Here is an 18765-nt window from a genome sequence, read left to right on the forward strand (position 1 = left end):
AGGACAATAAGATAAAAAGATTAAGAGATTAAAATGCATTAATCATGCAGTCTTAGCATAAGATCAGAGAATAGGGATCTGCTCAGAAATAATGAAGATGTGAGTATTACGAAGCCGAAAAGATTATTTTCCAATGCTTGCAGGTGGAAACGAAACAAAACCAAACCACCAGCTTTGTAACTATGAAAGAAACTAAACAGAAATATGCAATCTTTAAATGTTCCTCATATCCATAATTCTCTTGCACATGAAGATATAAAAATATTTTATATTCACATGGTAAGAAAGGAATTTGGACAACAGACAAGAAATCAGCTCTTTGAAATCACAGCAACAGAGGCAGGGTGCTTGCTGAAATCAGATTCACTATTTTCCAGGGGGAAGTGCCTGACGTGCTTAGCAGAAGCCTTAGTTCTCAGTTTCCGGTGCCTGGGCAGACTGTGCACGTTCTGGAATATAATGCGCACGGGGGTCGTTACGCTGAAGATCCCAAGTACCCTGTTTCATCTAGGACCCATACTCCCAAGATTGCTGGCTTTTCAACCGCTTTGCCAACCTGGACGGATCCCCTGGAGAAGTGTGATGGGTCCTCCACATTGTACCGCTGACATGTGGACTTTGACAATCGGGGCAACAGAAGAACTGAGTGGTGTCAGCCACCTCCCCACTCATGCTTCTTGATGCCCCAGGTTCTACGACCTTGAAATAAGCCAGAACGCGGGGCTGAGGTTGCCTTTTCTACCCTGTAACTATTGGTCTAAAAATATTCCTAAGAACCATTTAGTAACATGGTTTAGAAACAGACTGTACCTATGATCAAAAGGAGTTAAAAAGTCAGATAAAAAGATCAGCTGGATATTCCTAATTGACAGAACTGCTTTATATCACATCCGCTCATATCATGATTTGGGAGGATTTTGTTTATCAGTTCCCCCATAAAAATGCTTCCTTTTTTTCTTTTTTCTTCTTCCCTCCCTCCCTCCCTCCCTCCCTCGCTTCCTTCCTTCCTTCTTTTTGCTATAGGGTGCGTGTGCTCACCAGAGAGAGGGGGCAGGGAGAGAGGAGACACATTGCAATCCCTTCTCCAGTCTCCTCTTGGGATTTTGGGCATGCACACATATGACCTGGTGTGATTTTCAAGCCACTGAGTCTGGGACTTGAACTGCTTGACTGGCCATGTGGGACTCAGCACCTTACCCTCCATGTCACCTGTTGGCCCCAGACATGCTGCTAGCCCCGGGGTTTGTGGTGATTCTGTCCTATGCCCAGTGTTTTCCAAACTCCACTCAGTTCACTCTGGAGGTGCTGGGAGAATTCCTGGTGAAGGGCCTCTCAGAGTCAGACCAGGTTAGCTCTGGGGCAGGGAACAGATACCTCAAGGTTACCCTCGATACTACGAATTCAGCGGCTGGGAACTTCCAGAAGCCGATTCTCTAGGCCTTGCTGGGGCCCAGGCCACACACTGGGAAACCTGTGCTGAGAAATTCCCTGACATACCAGAAAGCCTGTAAATAGGAGCAGCACCATCCGTGATGGACCTTCATCCAGTCCCCAAGCCTGGCCCTTCTTGGAGGCTTCATCGCTCGTTTGTTTGCTTTTCTGATCGCAAACAGGCAGATCGGCCGCCAAATTCAGATCAGAACTTTCCTACCATCAGGGTGAGCTTCTGGAAAAAATGGTCAGAGGACCTGGTCTTTTGCAAACTTCCTGCTACAGCCTTTTTATTTGTGAGTTTGCCACCTAAAGGCTCTGCTGTTTCTCATAAACTTTTCTTTGCATTATCTGTGTACTTAATTTTTGCTTTTGGTATCCGTATCAAGTGAGCCCTGTTGTATTTGCTGAGTGAGTCTCAGGCTGGCTACACACTGGAATTGAGACAGGAGATGAGAGGTGGGGATGGAAATCAGGCCAGCCCTGAAAACAAAGCTTGGCCCAAAAAGAGACTGAGACATTAGATAGGGTGTGGGAGATGGAAACCAGGCCAACCCAGATGACAAAACTTGACAGGATAAAGGACCCATAAGGAGCCCGTCCCTGGAGATTTATAGCACCTCTCTGGTCAAGCATGCATCAAGCACGCATGTGCGATAAGGCCCAATTGCACTAGAATTGACCTGCACTTTTTTTTTTTTTTTTTGAGAGGTTTTTGCTATAGGGTGCGTGCGCTCGCCAGACAGATAGAGAGAGACAGAGAGACAGAAAGCAAGAAATCACCCCTCAGGGGGGATGGCCATGCCGCAATCCCTTCTCCTCCATTCTCCTCTCGGGATCTTGGGCACACACGCACACGCGCCCAGCGTGAGTTTTAAGCCACCGGGTCCGGGACTCGAACCGCAGTCGACTACGTGGGAGTCCAGCAACATAGCCATTACGCTAACTGCTGGTTCCCCTGACCTGCGCTTTGTTAGCATGCTTAGCACACCCCTCGGAGGAGACTTTCGATGTTAATGATACATCCGATGTTTAAGCATGTTCAGCCCCAGAGCCTGTGCACAAAACCCTATGGAGTCCTCGAGGCCACCCTAAACCCTAAAAGTCCATCCCTTTTATGAATATGCATGTAAATCTCCCATAAAATGAGCTCTGCAAAGGCTTGCAGGGTTGCCTTCCCCCCCAGAGCAGTCCTCCCTGCCGGGGGAGCGTATTCCACCTGTTGTCCTCAATAAACCACCTTGCTTTGCTCTCTGGCTTGTGTGGGAATTCTCTTCTGTGACAAGGCCAAGAGCCTGAAGTCCCTCACCCTGGTGATGGAATTACCTGAGGAGGCTTTCCACCCACAAGACATGCCTGTGACACACCCCCGGAACGTCTGATTAATCGCTAAGGAGTGCAGACCAAGTGCTGGGATTTTTAAAAGCTCCCAGGTGATGCTAAAGTGCTGTGACAGAGGGAACCTCAGAGCTGCACTAGACCTGAGCTCTCTGACCTCAGTGCACACGTGGCAGGTCACCTGGGAACCCTCGGTCAGGCTGGGTGGGGCCCGAGACCCCGCATTCCCATCAAGCTGCCAGGTGAGCTGCTGCTGCTTGTGGGGGACCGCACAGTCCCAGGTACCTGATAAAACAATTGACTTCCAGACGTCCCCTGGGCAAGCCTGGGTTGATTAGGTCTTGCCTTTACTTTCTTCCTGTCCCAACCCTACACAGAATCGAACACCTCACATTCCTTACAGGGAGCGATGGCGTTTCTGTGTGTACATTGCGATTCTGTTTCTGAGTATCTGGTAGCGAGGATCCTTCTTTAATTCAAACACGAAAGATTATCTAAAAAATGCCAAACTATCAAACCAGAATTCAGAATGATGGACAAAAATGCATTCACACACGGGAAGACTCTCACAAGCACCCGTGTGCACACACACACATACACACATACACACAAACGCACTCACTTAGAACCTCAGGGTTGTTCTGAAAATTCCTTGAAACTGAAGATATCTGGCCTTCAACAAATGCAGAAAGAAGTCGTGGAGCTTCACTTATCTGACTAAAACCAAAACCTTCTGGAAAACGGGGCTGCTGTACTTTCCTCTTTGGGATAGCTTTCACTCGGGAGTAAAACTGTCTTAACTCCTGTCTCTGGGGGAGTTGTGTGCCTACAAAGGATGCAAAGACCATTTACACCTGCAAGGAATGAGCACTAGCACACACTCTCTTCTCTTCATTTGTTTTTCTAAAAAATCTATGCATTTTTTTTTTCCCATAGAGAACTTTTATCCCTGCCTCCTTTCTCCCTACTAGGTTGGGTATATAAACCTCCAACTTTCACCATTCATTGAGCTACTTCTTTTGTAAGCTCCTGTATGCATACAAATAAAGTTTCTTTTCCTCTCCTGTCAATTGGTCTTTTATCATCTTAGTTTGCAGGCCTCTAGCTAAAGAACGTAAGGGAACAGAAGAAGAGTTTTTTCTGCCTGACCCTGAGCTTCCAGAGGTGGCTATTCAGTAGCCTTCTCTCATGTCTGCCTTTGCTCTGCTCCCTTCCAGCCTCCACCCCACATTCCCTCTCAGGTTCTCACGGAGGAAAAAAAAAATCAAACCATGTTATTTAAATAAGCCTCCTGCCTCAGTGTCTGTGAGCTGTTTTCTGTCCTTTTAACAGAGTTCATGAGACAGATACGTATTTTTTTAATAAGCACTTTACTAAATGGAGATTTATGGAAAATGTTGACAATCAGATATTACGGCAACTGGTTGACACTGGATAAGGACTCCGCCCAAGTCCAAGTGGAAATGGTTTTGCAAATGGCCCTCTGGTTACAAAGCACAGGCCCACTGTATTATCTGCGTTGCAAAATTTGGACTTGAACTTTGAATACAAATAGAAATGTTTCCTATCATTCCTATAAACAGGTTCATGTACCTACTACTTGAACAGAATCCTAACTTGTTTCCTGGTTATTAGCCTTAAGCAAAGTTCTCTCAACATTTTTTGATTTTGGTTTATTAAAGCTAAAACTGCTTTGCTTGAAATTTAAAAAGATATATTTTAAAATACCTATTTAATAATGCAGGAAGTTAAACAGCCTCAGCCAGGTGCTACTTTGCTACTTAGAGCTTCATGCCTCAAGTCAGACATGTTCATAGATAGGAATATATCAGCGGAACTCGCTATTGAAAATAGTTAGATGAACTAAGATACCTTGTGAACCAGCAAAATGTGGGGAGAAATAGAGAAGGAATGGAAAGCAATTGTACATAGCAGAGACAGGGTGGGAGGAGGATGGGAAGTGACAGGGTAAGAAATAGGGGGAAAATATATGTGTGTGTGTGTGTGTGTGTGTGTGTGTGTGTGCACTTATCCATATCTATATAGATACATGAAACAAGAAATGGAAAACTATTTGTTGACAATAACATGCATGATTAAGCCACTATGCGGTGTATTCTGGATGGGAGATCACATTTTGTATGCTATGATGATGCTCAGTGAATGAATATAAAATAAATTTAAAAAAAGAAATGTTTCCCATATACAGTTTCATGAATCAATCAAAAGACTAAAATTGTCACGTATGAAGTATAATCTTTAAGAATAAGTGGAATAAGAGTGATTGAGTCCTATGGTCATATCTCACAGACCTGAAAAGCAAACTATTTGCCAATTAAGCCATAAAAAATAGGAAATAATATTGGCCCAAAGTCACATCTAGAAGGCACCTGTAGCAGCATAAGGTCTTCCACATTTCAAAGACTCTCCTTGTCTGTCCACTCCGGCACTTGGAGGAATTTACCTGAGAAATCTCTGTTCCTCTGTGGCCCGACATATGTCGTTTCTCCTCTCATATTTTCACTCTTTTTCCTTTGTGCATCTCTGGGGGAGTTGTGTGCCTACAAAGGATGCAAAGACCATTTACACCTGCAAGGAATGAGCACTAGCACACACTCTCTTCTCTTCATTTGTTTTTCTAAAAAATCTATGCATTTTTTTTTTCCCATAGAGAACTTTTATCCCTGCCTCCTTTCTCCCTACTAGGTTGGGTATATAAACCTCCAACTTTCACCATTCATTGAGCTACTTCTTTTGTAAGCTCCTGTATGCATACAAATAAAGTTTCTTTTCCTCTCCTGTCAATTGGTCTTTTATCATCTTAGTTTGCAGGCCTCTAGCTAAAGAACGTAAGGGAACAGAAGAAGAGTTTTTTCTGCCTGACCCTGAGCTTCCAGAGGTGGCTATTCAGTAGCCTTCTCTCATGTCTGCCTTTGCTCTGCTCCCTTCCAGCCTCCACCCCACATTCCCTCTCAGGTTCTCACGGAGGAAAAAAAAAATCAAACCATGTTATTTAAATAAGCCTCCTGCCTCAGTGTCTGTGAGCTGTTTTCTGTCCTTTTAACAGAGTTCATGAGACAGATACGTATTTTTTTAATAAGCACTTTACTAAATGGAGATTTATGGAAAATGTTGACAATCAGATATTACGGCAACTGGTTGACACTGGATAAGGACTCCGCCCAAGTCCAAGTGGAAATGGTTTTGCAAATGGCCCTCTGGTTACAAAGCACAGGCCCACTGTATTATCTGCGTTGCAAAATTTGGACTTGAACTTTGAATACAAATAGAAATGTTTCCTATCATTCCTATAAACAGGTTCATGTACCTACTACTTGAACAGAATCCTAACTTGTTTCCTGGTTATTAGCCTTAAGCAAAGTTCTCTCAACATTTTTTGATTTTGGTTTATTAAAGCTAAAACTGCTTTGCTTGAAATTTAAAAAGATATATTTTAAAATACCTATTTAATAATGCAGGAAGTTAAACAGCCTCAGCCAGGTGCTACTTTGCTACTTAGAGCTTCATGCCTCAAGTCAGACATGTTCATAGATAGGAATATATCAGCGGAACTCGCTATTGAAAATAGTTAGATGAACTAAGATACCTTGTGAACCAGCAAAATGTGGGGAGAAATAGAGAAGGAATGGAAAGCAATTGTACATAGCAGAGACAGGGTGGGAGGAGGATGGGAAGTGACAGGGTAAGAAATAGGGGGAAAATATATGTGTGTGTGTGTGTGTGTGTGTGTGTGTGTGTGCACTTATCCATATCTATATAGATACATGAAACAAGAAATGGAAAACTATTTGTTGACAATAACATGCATGATTAAGCCACTATGCGGTGTATTCTGGATGGGAGATCACATTTTGTATGCTATGATGATGCTCAGTGAATGAATATAAAATAAATTTAAAAAAAGAAATGTTTCCCATATACAGTTTCATGAATCAATCAAAAGACTAAAATTGTCACGTATGAAGTATAATCTTTAAGAATAAGTGGAATAAGAGTGATTGAGTCCTATGGTCATATCTCACAGACCTGAAAAGCAAACTATTTGCCAATTAAGCCATAAAAAATAGGAAATAATATTGGCCCAAAGTCACATCTAGATATTTTGAAATTAGGTTCTTGGCAGCCGGCTTCGCCCGCCAATGCCCATGGCCTTGTGGAGTGAGCACCTGTAGCAGCATAAGGTCTTCCACATTTCAAAGACTGTCCTTGTCTGTCCACTCCGGCACTTGGAGGAATTTACCTGAGAAATCTCTGTTCCTCTGTGGCCCGACATATGTCGTTTCTCCTCTCATATTTTCACTCTTTTTCCTTTGTGCATCCAAATTTCCTTTGTTCCAGCCAGCCCATAAGGAAAAACCAGCCCGCTGTGTAATCCTAACAACATCCATAAAAGAGAATTCTTCGTAAGTGCCCTTGGCACACAGTGCTCCTCATCAAGTCATAGGAATCCGTGTGTGAGGGACAAAGAGGATTGTTTAGTCTGTAAATGGGCTATTCTGACAACGGGGCAATTTGGGCTTCTTTCTAAGCTTCACAAAGCGTTGCAGCGCAATCCTGGCAAGGAATTGCCATGCCGATGGCTGCACTGAAGCTGATAATTACCGTGTGCAGGGCCGGGATACGATGAAAGCAATCAAACGCACACTGGTTAGATGATGAACAGTTACAACCGAGGAGTGTGCCTGGGGGACATGGAAGCCGTATTCCTGGACGTTTAAGCATTATGGCAAATGGTGCTTAGTGTAATAATAGCCATGATGAGTACTAATTTTATTGCGGCTAAACTTTTTAATTGCCACATGTCTGAGATTGTGCCATTGAAAATATTTATCTATTTTTAGTTTTTGCTATCGGGCAAGTGTGCTTGCTGGAGAGAGAGAGAGAGAGAGAAAGTGAGAAATCACTCCCCAGGGGGAGGGAGAAGTCACACTGCAATACTTTCTCCTCCATTGTCCTCTCCAGATTTTGGGAATGCACACAACATGTTTTTCAAGCTGCCAGGTCTGGGACTCGAACTGTGCAGTTGGTCAGCTGCCTTAACCACCATGCCACCTGGCTGGTCTTGTGCTAAGTGTTTTAAACACGTCATTCCACATAGAGTTCTTTGAGTTAGGTCTTTTAGTTCCATTTTAGAAATGGGGAAAGTGAGGAGTGAGGCTATGTAACCTGTCCAAATTTAACCCAATGAAAAGGAGTGATGATACCGATTCCAAGCTTCACTCCACTCTGTCCCCGGCTCGTCCTCTTCCTGTCACTAGCATCAACATTGCCACATGTTGCTTGGAGACCCACTGAATGTTAGATTTAGAGGTTACTTAGATCACACCCCACCTCTTTATCCTATGGGTGAAGAAAACCTAACCCTAACCCTAAGCCTGGAGGAAGGCTGATAAGTGTGACCCGAGTTATCTAAGGGTAATTCAAGAAGAGCCGGAATAAGACCTGAGACTTTGAAATGTGGTTTAGTGGGCTTTCCACACTCAGGGTTATGTGGACACCGAATTGTCATTCCATTAATTTTGTAGCCAACAGCTACATCCGTTCATTTGAGTCCTGGGCTTCCAAACCGTATATCTTGCCACTTGCAAAAGTAGGGCTAAATCCACTGCGTTTTTTTTTTTTTGGAGAGGTTTTTGCTATAGGGCATGTGTGCTCGCCAGAGAGAGAGAGAGAGAGACATAGAGACAGAAAGCGAGAAATCACCCCCCAAATCCCCCTAGGGGGATGGTTACGCTGCAATCCCTTCTCCTCCATTCTCCTCTCGGGATCCTGGGCACGCACGCACATACGCCCGGTGTGAGTTCTAAGCCACTGGGTCCGGGACACAAACCGCGGTCGACTACGTGGGAGTCCAGCGACATAGCCATTAGGCCAACTGCTGGTTCCCTCCACTGTGTTTTGTAAGCTTTAATGTACTTTTTAAAGATCTGAGAACTTGGGCCAGCCCGTGGTGTGGTGGTAGAAGGCTGAATTCCACACTGCCCACCGTGGCCTTCCAATCCTGGACTTAGTGTCTTGGAAAGCATGCTGGGTGTGTGTGAGTGTGTGCCTAAAATTCTGAGAAGAGGGAGAAATGGAAAAGAAGGGATTGTGGTGTGACCATCCCCCATGGGGGGGGGGTCTGTCTCACTCTCCCACCCCTATCCCTAGTGCATGTATCTTCTGATAAATTAAAAACAAAAACAAATCAAAAACAATTTGGAAGCCTGGGGCATTACTCATACAAATACAGGTCCTCAGTTGCTTCAGGTAGATCTCTTCTTCTGACATTAGAACAAAACTGCATGGTGAGTCCTCAGAGGCAAAAGTGAGGAAGTGATTTGATCACATCATCCCGAGGTAACGTTTCAGACATCAGCCGAGGTATCTCATAATTTAACTTAAAAGAGGAGTCAATACTTACTACAATCTCTTTTTTTTTTTTTTTTTTTTTTGGGGGTTTTTTCCATAGGGCACTCGCCAGACAGACAGAGAGGGACATAGAGACAGAAAGTGAGAAATCACCCCCCGGGGGGATGGCCATGCCACAATCCCTTCTCCTCCATTCTCCTCTCAAAATCTTGGGCACACACGCACACACGTCTGGCGTGAGTTTCAGCCACCGGGTCCTGGACTTGAACCGCTGTCAGCTACATGGGAGTCCAGCAACATAGCCATTACGCTAACTGCTGGGGCCCCCCCCTTTTTTTAAAAGAGATATTTTGCTATAGGGCACATATGCTTGCCAGAGAGACAGAGAGAGAGAGAAAGTAAGAAAGCGAGAAATCACCCACCCCTGGGGGTGGGGGGTGGTGGATGGCCGTCTCAATCCTGTCTCTTCTATTATCTTCTTGGGATCTTGGGTGAATGTACATATGCCTGGTCTGGGACTCGAACTCCAGTTGACTACATGGGAGTCCAGCAACATAACCATTATGCCACCTGCTGGCCCCCCATTTCCTACAATCTATCTTTGATTATTCACTTCTGGCCCTGAGCAAGAAGGATAATTACAACTTTTGAGTTCTTCATGTGGACCAAACTCTGCAGTAAGGACTCGCGCTCACACACACCTTTGCTCTCTCCCTTAACCCTCCAAGGACACGATCGACCACTGAGGTTCTGTTATTAACCCTTTCACACTTGAGAAAACAGAGATCTCAAGAAATAAACCAATCTGCCAGCATCGCTCTAGACGTACCTGAATCCAGGTGGTCCAAGTGCCAGGGGTCGGTGGCAGACGACATGGGTGACAGTGTCAGTGGCGAGGCGCCGCAGTTGGACTCTACCAGCTCGCCCTGGATGTGGACGTGGGCAGAGGCGTTCGTCTGCCTCAGGGCGGCCTTGAGAGGGGCGATCTGGTTGAACTGGACCCTGGAGAGGCACCCCGTGAATCCTGGTGTGTTGTATTTGTGAATCTCTTGATCAATCTTCCCTGTTTCTAAAACAAAAGGAGGAAATAAACATCTTACCAGCCTTGCTACCTGTTTAGCTGTAAAATAGACTTGTTTTTGAATGTTTGGGGCCAAATCTTACTCTTAGGTTTCAGTTTAAGACATTATATTATTTTAGATGAAGTATTAGTGACTTGACAAGACTTGGGGATGCAGAGTTCACCTGAAAATAAACTGGAGTTACTAGAGAACGTGGCAGGTGAGAATTAAGACTCTATGTTTGATGAACGAAAACACGTTCATTCGGACGACCTCCCAGTTCCTGAGATATGACCGAAACTAACAACACTCAGTCAGTTCTGATCCATTTTCCTCCTTGTCTTTTCGATGCTGCTTGACCCTCTCAGGCATGTTACTGAACGAGGCGCCTGCTCAGGCCTCCTAATAAACCCTGCTTCCACTTTGTACCTCTTTCTTATTTTCATCTTCAGAATTCCCTATTTAAAAGAATGCAAGAAGAAGATTTCCTGTAGCCTGTAATTGGGCATCTTCTTTCTTCAGAATCCAGTCCACTTGGAATTCTGAGGTTTACAAATCCCCCTAGTATCTGATGAGGATTTTGGAAGTCGGGAAACTGCCTCAACTCGATCACAAGCATACAAAAGCTCTGTGATCAGCCCTCTGGCCAACGTGGAAGCTTGACCTCTCCCCAAACTGACATCCAGTGCAGGGTCATCTGAGCGGACCAATGTGCAGTGTAACCACATTTGCAATACCAGTGAAATCACCATCGACAACACCGCAGAGGTCCTTAACTGCTCAAGATGCCCAGCTGGTGAGCCAGGGAGACCGACTCAAAAGCTTCTTTTTTTAGAGAGATTTTTGCTATCGAGCTCATGCACTTGCTGGAGATACAGACAGAAAGCAAGAAATCACTCCCGGGGGGATGGCCACACCGCAATCTTTTCTCCTTTACTCCTCTGTTCTCCTCTTGGGATTTTGGGCATACACATACACGAGCCCGGCATGAGTTTTAAGCCTCTGGGTCTAGGACTCGAACCACGGTTGACTACATAGGATTCCAGTGATGTAACCATCATGCCATCTGTTGGTCCTGACTCCAGAACCTTAAAGCACCACAGTTTTCTGAGCTGAGAAACAACCACATATTTGGTAAAATCATCAGTCTATAGTTAATAAGGGAAATGAGTTTGCCTGAGGTTCTAGAATGTGCTTCTGGTGAGGTGGCACTAGAACTAGGTTCTGAGAATGAAAGGAAAGAGAAGACCAGGTTGAACTTATTAGGGGTCTTGTTATGTTTAGGGAAATATTGGAATTGGATGGGGCCAGAGCGCTGGCCCAGACTGAGAAGAGCCTTGAATGGCCTTAAATGTTTGCTTTTCACTAGGAACTCCGAGCTGCAGGGAGCTGGGGTGTGAACTGTGTGAGAAAGATCATTCTAGGTACATTCCAGCACTTGCTCTGAGAGCTTTCGTGTTACCCGAGGCCTCAGCAAACTCCTCGCACTGACACGGAATCTACTTTATTCCTGGGCTGAGGCAGAGTTATGTCTCGAACCTGGACACAGGCATGGCTTCACCTGCACCCTCTGCAGGCCCTTGCCCGCTGCTCAAGTCGTTGGAACTCTAGGGAATTAGTTCCAGTGTTGTTTTGTCTGGAAGAGGTTTGGGTAGAGGACTTCCGACCCAACGTCTATTTCATGTGGTCCTTGACACTGTTTTCTAGATTTGAAGGAGGATGGGCTTCCCAACACATCACAGGTGATGAACGATTTCAAGGCTGTATCTATCAGACAGTCACACTGTTCTCAATTAGACATGGGGACCTCTTTCTTTCTCTTCTTTCTCTCCTCTCCTCTCCTCTCCTCTCCTCTCCTCTCCTCTCCTTTCCTTTCCTTTCTTCCATCTCTCTCTCTCTCCCTCTCTTTGTTTCTTTCAGTTTTACCATAGTGTGTGTGCACTGGCTGGAGAGAGATAAACAATGAGATGAAAAGTGAGAAATCACCCCCTGAGGGGAGGGCCACATCACAATCCATTCCTCCATTCTCCTCTTGGGATTTTGGGCACCCACTATGAACCAGGACAGTACCCATGTGGGGCACTGACCCATGTGGGGCACTGTGTGTGGCACTTTTTATTAAGATCTTATAAAGTCTCCTAACAACTGCTTATAGACAGACTGGTCCCGAGATAACAGCAGAAGGGAGTCTGCCTCATCGGTGACAGCCCACCGGGGGTTACAGCCAGACTCGCTCCAGACTTTGACTCCCTCTGGACTCCCTCGTCCCTCCAGGCTCTGTAAGAGGGAGCTTATCTCACTTTATTACCTAAACTTTCCTAAAAGACCTAGAAAAGGGAGACAGTAGTCTCCCTTCTCACCATTCCACATACTCACAGGAATTCTCTGGGATGCTTGGACACTATCCCACTTCCCCCCCAAAATCGTCCCTATGCACATGCTCTTACCTTCAAAGTCCACACCGGGGAGTAAGTTCCCTTTCCTGGCAAAAAGGACATGGTGCAGCAAAGCCATAAAAACAAACGGAAGAGCCACGTCCAGCGACAGACCTGCCCTCCCAAACAATCGTGACAAGATCCCACAATAAAAGTGACACCAAAACCCACTGCCAGTGCAGTTGTCCTCAGACAACTGCCTGACCGAACAGCTTTCTGGCATGGGCTGTGCTTTCCTGTTAAAATCTTCACTCTTCTATGAAAAACTCCTCTTTTCCTATTTGACTGTGGTTGTGGCTTCATTCTGTCTCAAGGCTAGTCTCTAATCTTAGAGATCTGGACCCAAAGAACCCAGCATTTCACACGCGCTCCCCGCTTCTCCGCCTGATACACTCTGAGCGGGTAAGATTGACTCCACTCCACGGGCAAGGACACAGATGCTTACAGAGGCTGAGGTTTTGCCTATGAATAAAAACTCATGTTTCATATAAAAACCAAGAAAGTCAAACGGTTTATATGAGTCTTGATTTCTCTCTGAAAAATTACTGTATTATATTGTTTGTACATTCACGGGGATTTTTGGCATTGCTCGTTAGGAACTCTCTAGACGTGGCATAATGAGGTTTCCAGAAAGAATTTAAATGATTGCTAGAGACAGCTTTAAAGTCACGTTTCATCTTCAGTGAACTGAAGTCAAAACTTCGCCAGTGTCATCGGAAGCCCCAGCAAGCTCTGTACATGGTTGCCTGGGATAAGAGTTCTCATAAATGATGTAGCAGAGTTACTGCTCGAGTGTATTTGGATTTATTACAAGTTAATTGTTAACCTGTAAAACTGATTAGGCTGGTCTTTTACTGACATTAAATATTAAAAGACCATTTACTGGAAGAAACTACTTTCTGCATGGAGATGTTGGGGTCAAGGTATTATTTGAGGTGGGGGAACTGCTCTGAAGAATGCAAACGTTGGACCCGCAGGACAATCTCTTCTGAAATGAAATTCTCCAGCTGCAATTAGCACGTGCATGTCACCTTCACGGTGACACGGGTTGTAGAAAACAGCCCACTTAACACACCCACTCAGTTCTGGGGAAAGCCTTGGAATGAGATGTGCGGCCTTTTAAGGAGATGCAGCGATCACATTCGCAGTGCATTAGCACGCTCCCCGCGCGCTCTCCCTGTCGCTGAGTCCCAAATTACAGGCTGGAGTGCCATGAGGGAGGACAAGAAAAAAGGAGCCTGAATAAGACACACGGGGGAAGAAAGCTGGCTCCACGGCAGCCGGGACCGTGCTGGAGGCACCACGCGGGTCTGAGTGTTTCCTCAGCGACTGAGAGAACATTTAGATGCTGACTCTTCAAAAGAGATTTTGTATTTCCTTTGAGACCACGTATCTTTATTATTTTTCTCAAATTCTATTTATCGTTATTACGTTTCTGAAGTCCTAGTTAGAGACAGCACCCCCAATGGGATCCTGACGCCACGGTCCACCTCTAGCTTCCCTGAAACTATTTGAATTCATTTATATGGTCTTGTGAATCCCATGGGATCTAGTCACCGGCTGATTTTCGTTAGGTTTTATACTTTTTAGTTTCATGTTAATATTTTGTGGGGAGAGGGAGGATATGACATTATGAAATAGAAAATGTCACTGTAGGGAGCAGCAGACGGCGTAATAGTTATGTCGCTGACTCCCACGTAGCCGTCCATGGTTTGAGTCCCTGACCCGGTGATTTAAAACTCACACCGGGCATGTGTGTGTGCGTGCCCAAGATCCCGAGAGGATGGAGGAGGACATGGCCATCCCCCAGGAGGTGATTTTGGTTCTCTCTGTCTTTCCAGCGAGTGTGTGTGCCCTATAACAAAAATCTCTCGTTAAAAAAAATGGCAAACTTAATATTTCAGTTGCTATGAAACAGAACTAAAAGATCCTAAAAGAACTAAAAGAACTAAAAGAACATTAGTGTGTGCTGATGGGAGATCTTTTATTTTAAGGTTTTTGCTACAGGGCATGTGTGGTTGCCATAGAGGAAAGAGACAAAGAGACGGTGAGAGGAAAAGTGAGAAATCACCCTCGGGGGATGGCTGGGCCGCAATCCTTTCTCCTCCTGAGATTCTGGGCATGCTGCATACACCAGGGTCCAGGATCAAACCGTAGTCAGCTATGTGGGAGTCCAGCACCCTAGCCACCGTGCCACCTGCTGGCCCTTATTGAAGACTTTGAGGAGGACATACTGTGTGCCTCTCGCTGTGCTGGGAACTGTGCAAGCCATCCTTCCAGCAGCCAGTGGGGCAGCAGAGACAGCCGACCAGGTCCAGCCCTCAAGGAGCTCGCCATTGCTCCACAGAGAAGCAGGCACCTGGTCCACCTTTCCGTTTCTTCTACTTTGAGGTGGAGTGTGCCCCCTTGGGGGTGCTGCAGGTGGTTTTGGGAAGCCATAGAGGGGAGTTCAATAACATCCACTTCCAGAGTGAGGCAGCTAATCCTCCAATTCCTTTCCAATCCTGCAGTCTCAGGTGGGCTCAGCTGGGGGCTGGGCTGCCTGGATCACCATGGAATGCTGCTTCTCTCCCTCCATAACAGAGAGAGAGCAGAGGGGCCTGGTGCTCCAGCAGGCCACGACCAAGCTTCCTTCTGCTGTCCCAGGTATTGTGGCCCAACCTACAGGACAGCAAGCCTGCTAGTCTTTCATCTCGGGGATCTTGGGAGACTTCCCTGTAGCAGAAACTTTCCCTTTTAACATCAATTTACTTAAGTAAAATGGTGGGTCCATTTAAAGGAACGTAATAAGGGAATGACAGTGGTCCTGCTGGTGGGGTGGTGCTTGGGGTGGCTGGGTCCTATATGGCTGACTACACAGATGGAGTCCTGGACCCTGACAGTGTAGAAAATACACTCTGTGTGTGTCCAAAGTCCAGAAGGGAGAGAAAGGGACTGCGGCGTGACGGTTCCCCATGGGAGGGGGTGCTTTTGCCCCCCCACTCCCCGTATCTCTCCAGAAAGCACACATACCCACCAGCAGACTTAAAAAAAGAAAAAGAAAATATCAGTAAAGGAGGTCACCATAAATTGTAAAATGTAACCGGAAATGGCAAATACTGTGATGTTGGTTCTTAAATGACTCTTCTTAGACACCGTGGAGGAGGAAGCTGATGCTCCCCCAGAGCCTCTGTCCGTTCCCAAGGGATGCCTCCTCCTGCCCTCTCTCCACCCTTAGCACTAGTCGGTGTCACTGTCCCTTTAGAACATCTGAGGCGTCCTAAGCTTTTGGGGATATTAAGTAGGCTGGAGTTGTCATTCCTGTTTCTAAAGTCAAGTCTGGAAACAGAAAGCTGTTACGATTGCTGGATGATCTTATAACACAGGAAGTGCACAGTAGCAAAACCACAGACACGAAGGGTAGGACATGATGCAGTTCCAGTTCCTTAGATTCTTCCCCGAACACCAGACATCTGGGTGGTGCAGAGCACACACCTGAAGCTGGATTTTCTCCCTGGATGTTTCAAATTGACATTCCTAGCACAGAAAGCCTGGAAGAAACTGGTGTCCCTGTCCGCAGCCTCAGGTGCCTGTCACGTGGTGTGTTTCCTGGGCTAAAGAATAACAGGCTCCCCTGAAAGTGACCTGACCTTTCGGAAGGGTGGATGTACCTGTCAGTCAAACCTCACGGCTGGGCGCCGTGATTTACTTCATTAGAAATACGGGTCTGATTTTGCCTCTTAGAGTCTTAGTAGGTGTGAGCTGTTTGCTTCTGGAAAACAGAGCTCTAATGAATGGTTGGCATTTTCTGTGAGCTAGAAACAGACCTGCGTCTGACTCACCGGGGGTTATTCCACTTTTGCATCTTAACTTGTCAGCAGCAGAAATAGAATCCCGTGTGCCAAATGAGCAAACTGAAATACAGCACAGAAAAATAATGTCTTTCTGTGTGTGTGCCCTGGTTTCGCACAAACATTTTTTAGGCTTTAGAAAGCCATACTAAGCCATAGCCAAGACCATAAAGACAGTGAGTTTAAGCCTTTAAGTTTCTTTCTTCATTCCTCTGCAAGCCACTGACAGGTGTTCCAGTCCCTCTGTCAGAGGGTCATTTGAAGTTGGGGCAATGGAAAAAAAAGGAGAGAGTTGTGTTAACCTTGTGCATTTCACTAGTAGCATGCAGAAGTGTAGGCTCAGAAAAGTGTGCTACCACATTTTTGTATTTCCAGATAAAGTAAACAGTAAAATAACAGAGTGACAGTAACATAAAGTGGTTCCTAGAGCTGGACGGGCCACTGCGGTAAAACAGGAAGCTCTGCAAGGCTGACACACATGGGAAGGTTCCGGCTTTTGTTGAGACCTCCCTGAAGATGCCAGGCACCTGCATGCCCAGGATCTGAGGCTGCCAGTAGCTGGGGGTGGATTGCGGCCTGAAGATTCTACTGGAGGTGTTGTCTTTTGTGCATGAAAGAAATAAATACAAATAAAAAACTTCATAAAAGGAGTGATTTCCTTCTTTTGTCTGCACTGTATTATAATCCCTACCCCAGGAGGCCACAATAGCTTTCTCACACAAGAGGGGGAAAATGTCCCTTGTGGACTAAGATTGCTTAGAAATGTAAACATCTGTGCATTAGGAAAGATGGATGTCCAGCCACAGGGTTGAAAGCATTGGGATTCCAGGGCGATGTGGCCTGTCAAGCACACAGAAAGAGAGGGAGAACTGTTTCCAAAAAAGTGTATTGGAAGTTCCTTTAATTAGCTCTGGGAGTCATCTAATTAGCACATGAAAGAAATAAAATCTTGAGACCTTGCCATATGAAATGATGTTCAGTAAACAAAGCCAGAATAGTTGAGGCTGAACCTGAAGCTCCAGCAGACCATCACGGAAATTTGAACTTTACGACCACAATTACCTGGATGCCTCCACGGGAGAGTCCAGAGACAGACCATATAGAAGTGTGTTTCTCCCCCCAACTCCCTGGTCTCTGCTGCACCTCTACAACCAACTCATTTATTTCAGGTTGGGGTAAAAGCCCACTAGTTTGGGAGATATTGCCAGTGGCCAACAAAATTTCAGCAAAGCATTTCGCTAAGTCTCTGGTGACATTCTCGTGGTCTGCACAAGCCCACAGGGGCTCATGACAGTACGAGCAGTATTTTCAAGGAAAATATAGCCTGAGATGATCAGTGGATGATCAATGGGTGGAAATTGGCTATGGGGGAGAATTTTAGTGGGATGCTGCCAAGCGTGCAGTTCATTATTTTATTAATGAGGAAGGCCATTAATGACACTTTGGCCAATGTGTCATGTGTCATTTAGCAGAAAGGGCTTGTTGTACAGGACACAACAGGATCGTGAACCAAGTGTCTCTGAAAGGCCAAAATGAAAGGCCTAGATCTAACTAGATGAAGTCTTTTTTATGGAGAGGTTTTCGCTATAGGGCGCGTGCACTCGCCAGACAGAGAGAGTCATAGAGACAGAAAGCAAGAAATCACCCCCCAGGGGGGATGGTCACGCCGCAATCCCTTCTCCTCCATTCTCCTCTCGGGATCTTGGGCACGCACACACACGCGCCTGGTGTGAGTTTTAAGCCACCAGGTCCGGGACACGAACCGTGGTCGACTACGTGGGAGTCCAGCGTCATAGCCATTATGCTAACTGTTGGTTCCCACTAGATGAAGTCTTAAAAAGCAAATATCTAATTTCTTTCTTTTTTTAAAGAGAGATTTTTGCTATAGGGCATGTGTGCTCGCCAGAGACGCAGAGGCAGAGAGATGGAATGCGAGAAATCACTCCCCAGGGGAGTGGCCATGCTGCAATCTCTTTTCCTTCATTCTCCTCTTGGGATTTTGGGCTTGTACGCACATGCGCCCGGCATGAGTTTTAAGCCACTGAGTCTAGGACTTGAACCACAGTGGACTACATGGGAGTCAAGCAACGAAACCATCTGCTGGTCCTGACAAATACCAAATTTCTATGGTTAAAAATACCTCCTCACTCTCCACCAACAAATCACTTCCAATATCAAATCGTATATGAAATATGAGACACCTAGTATCTGTATGTTCCCTGCCTCCCTTGCCCACACCCGAATTAGGATAGTTAAGTATAAATGAGGAGTTAAGAGTGAGATGTGGTTGGGTTAGAA

The 18765-nt window shown here is 45.6% G+C and overlaps 1 protein-coding gene across 1 annotated transcript in view; it reads right to left on the minus strand.

Moving 5' to 3' along the window:
- Positions 1 to 18765, minus strand: part of CNTNAP2 (contactin associated protein 2) — a 1579711-nt gene that overhangs the window by 29306 nt on the left and 1531640 nt on the right. Inside the window, exon 22 of the mRNA XM_006139900.2 lies at positions 9971 to 10210. Within this exon, the coding sequence (XP_006139962.1) occupies positions 9971 to 10210 (240 nt within the window). The remainder of the gene's footprint in view (positions 1 to 9970; positions 10211 to 18765) is intronic.

This window comes from Tupaia chinensis, unplaced genomic scaffold (assembly GCF_000334495.1).
Source record: "Tupaia chinensis unplaced genomic scaffold, TupChi_1.0 Scaffold000010_1, whole genome shotgun sequence".
Lineage (NCBI taxonomy): Eukaryota > Metazoa > Chordata > Mammalia > Scandentia > Tupaiidae > Tupaia > Tupaia belangeri.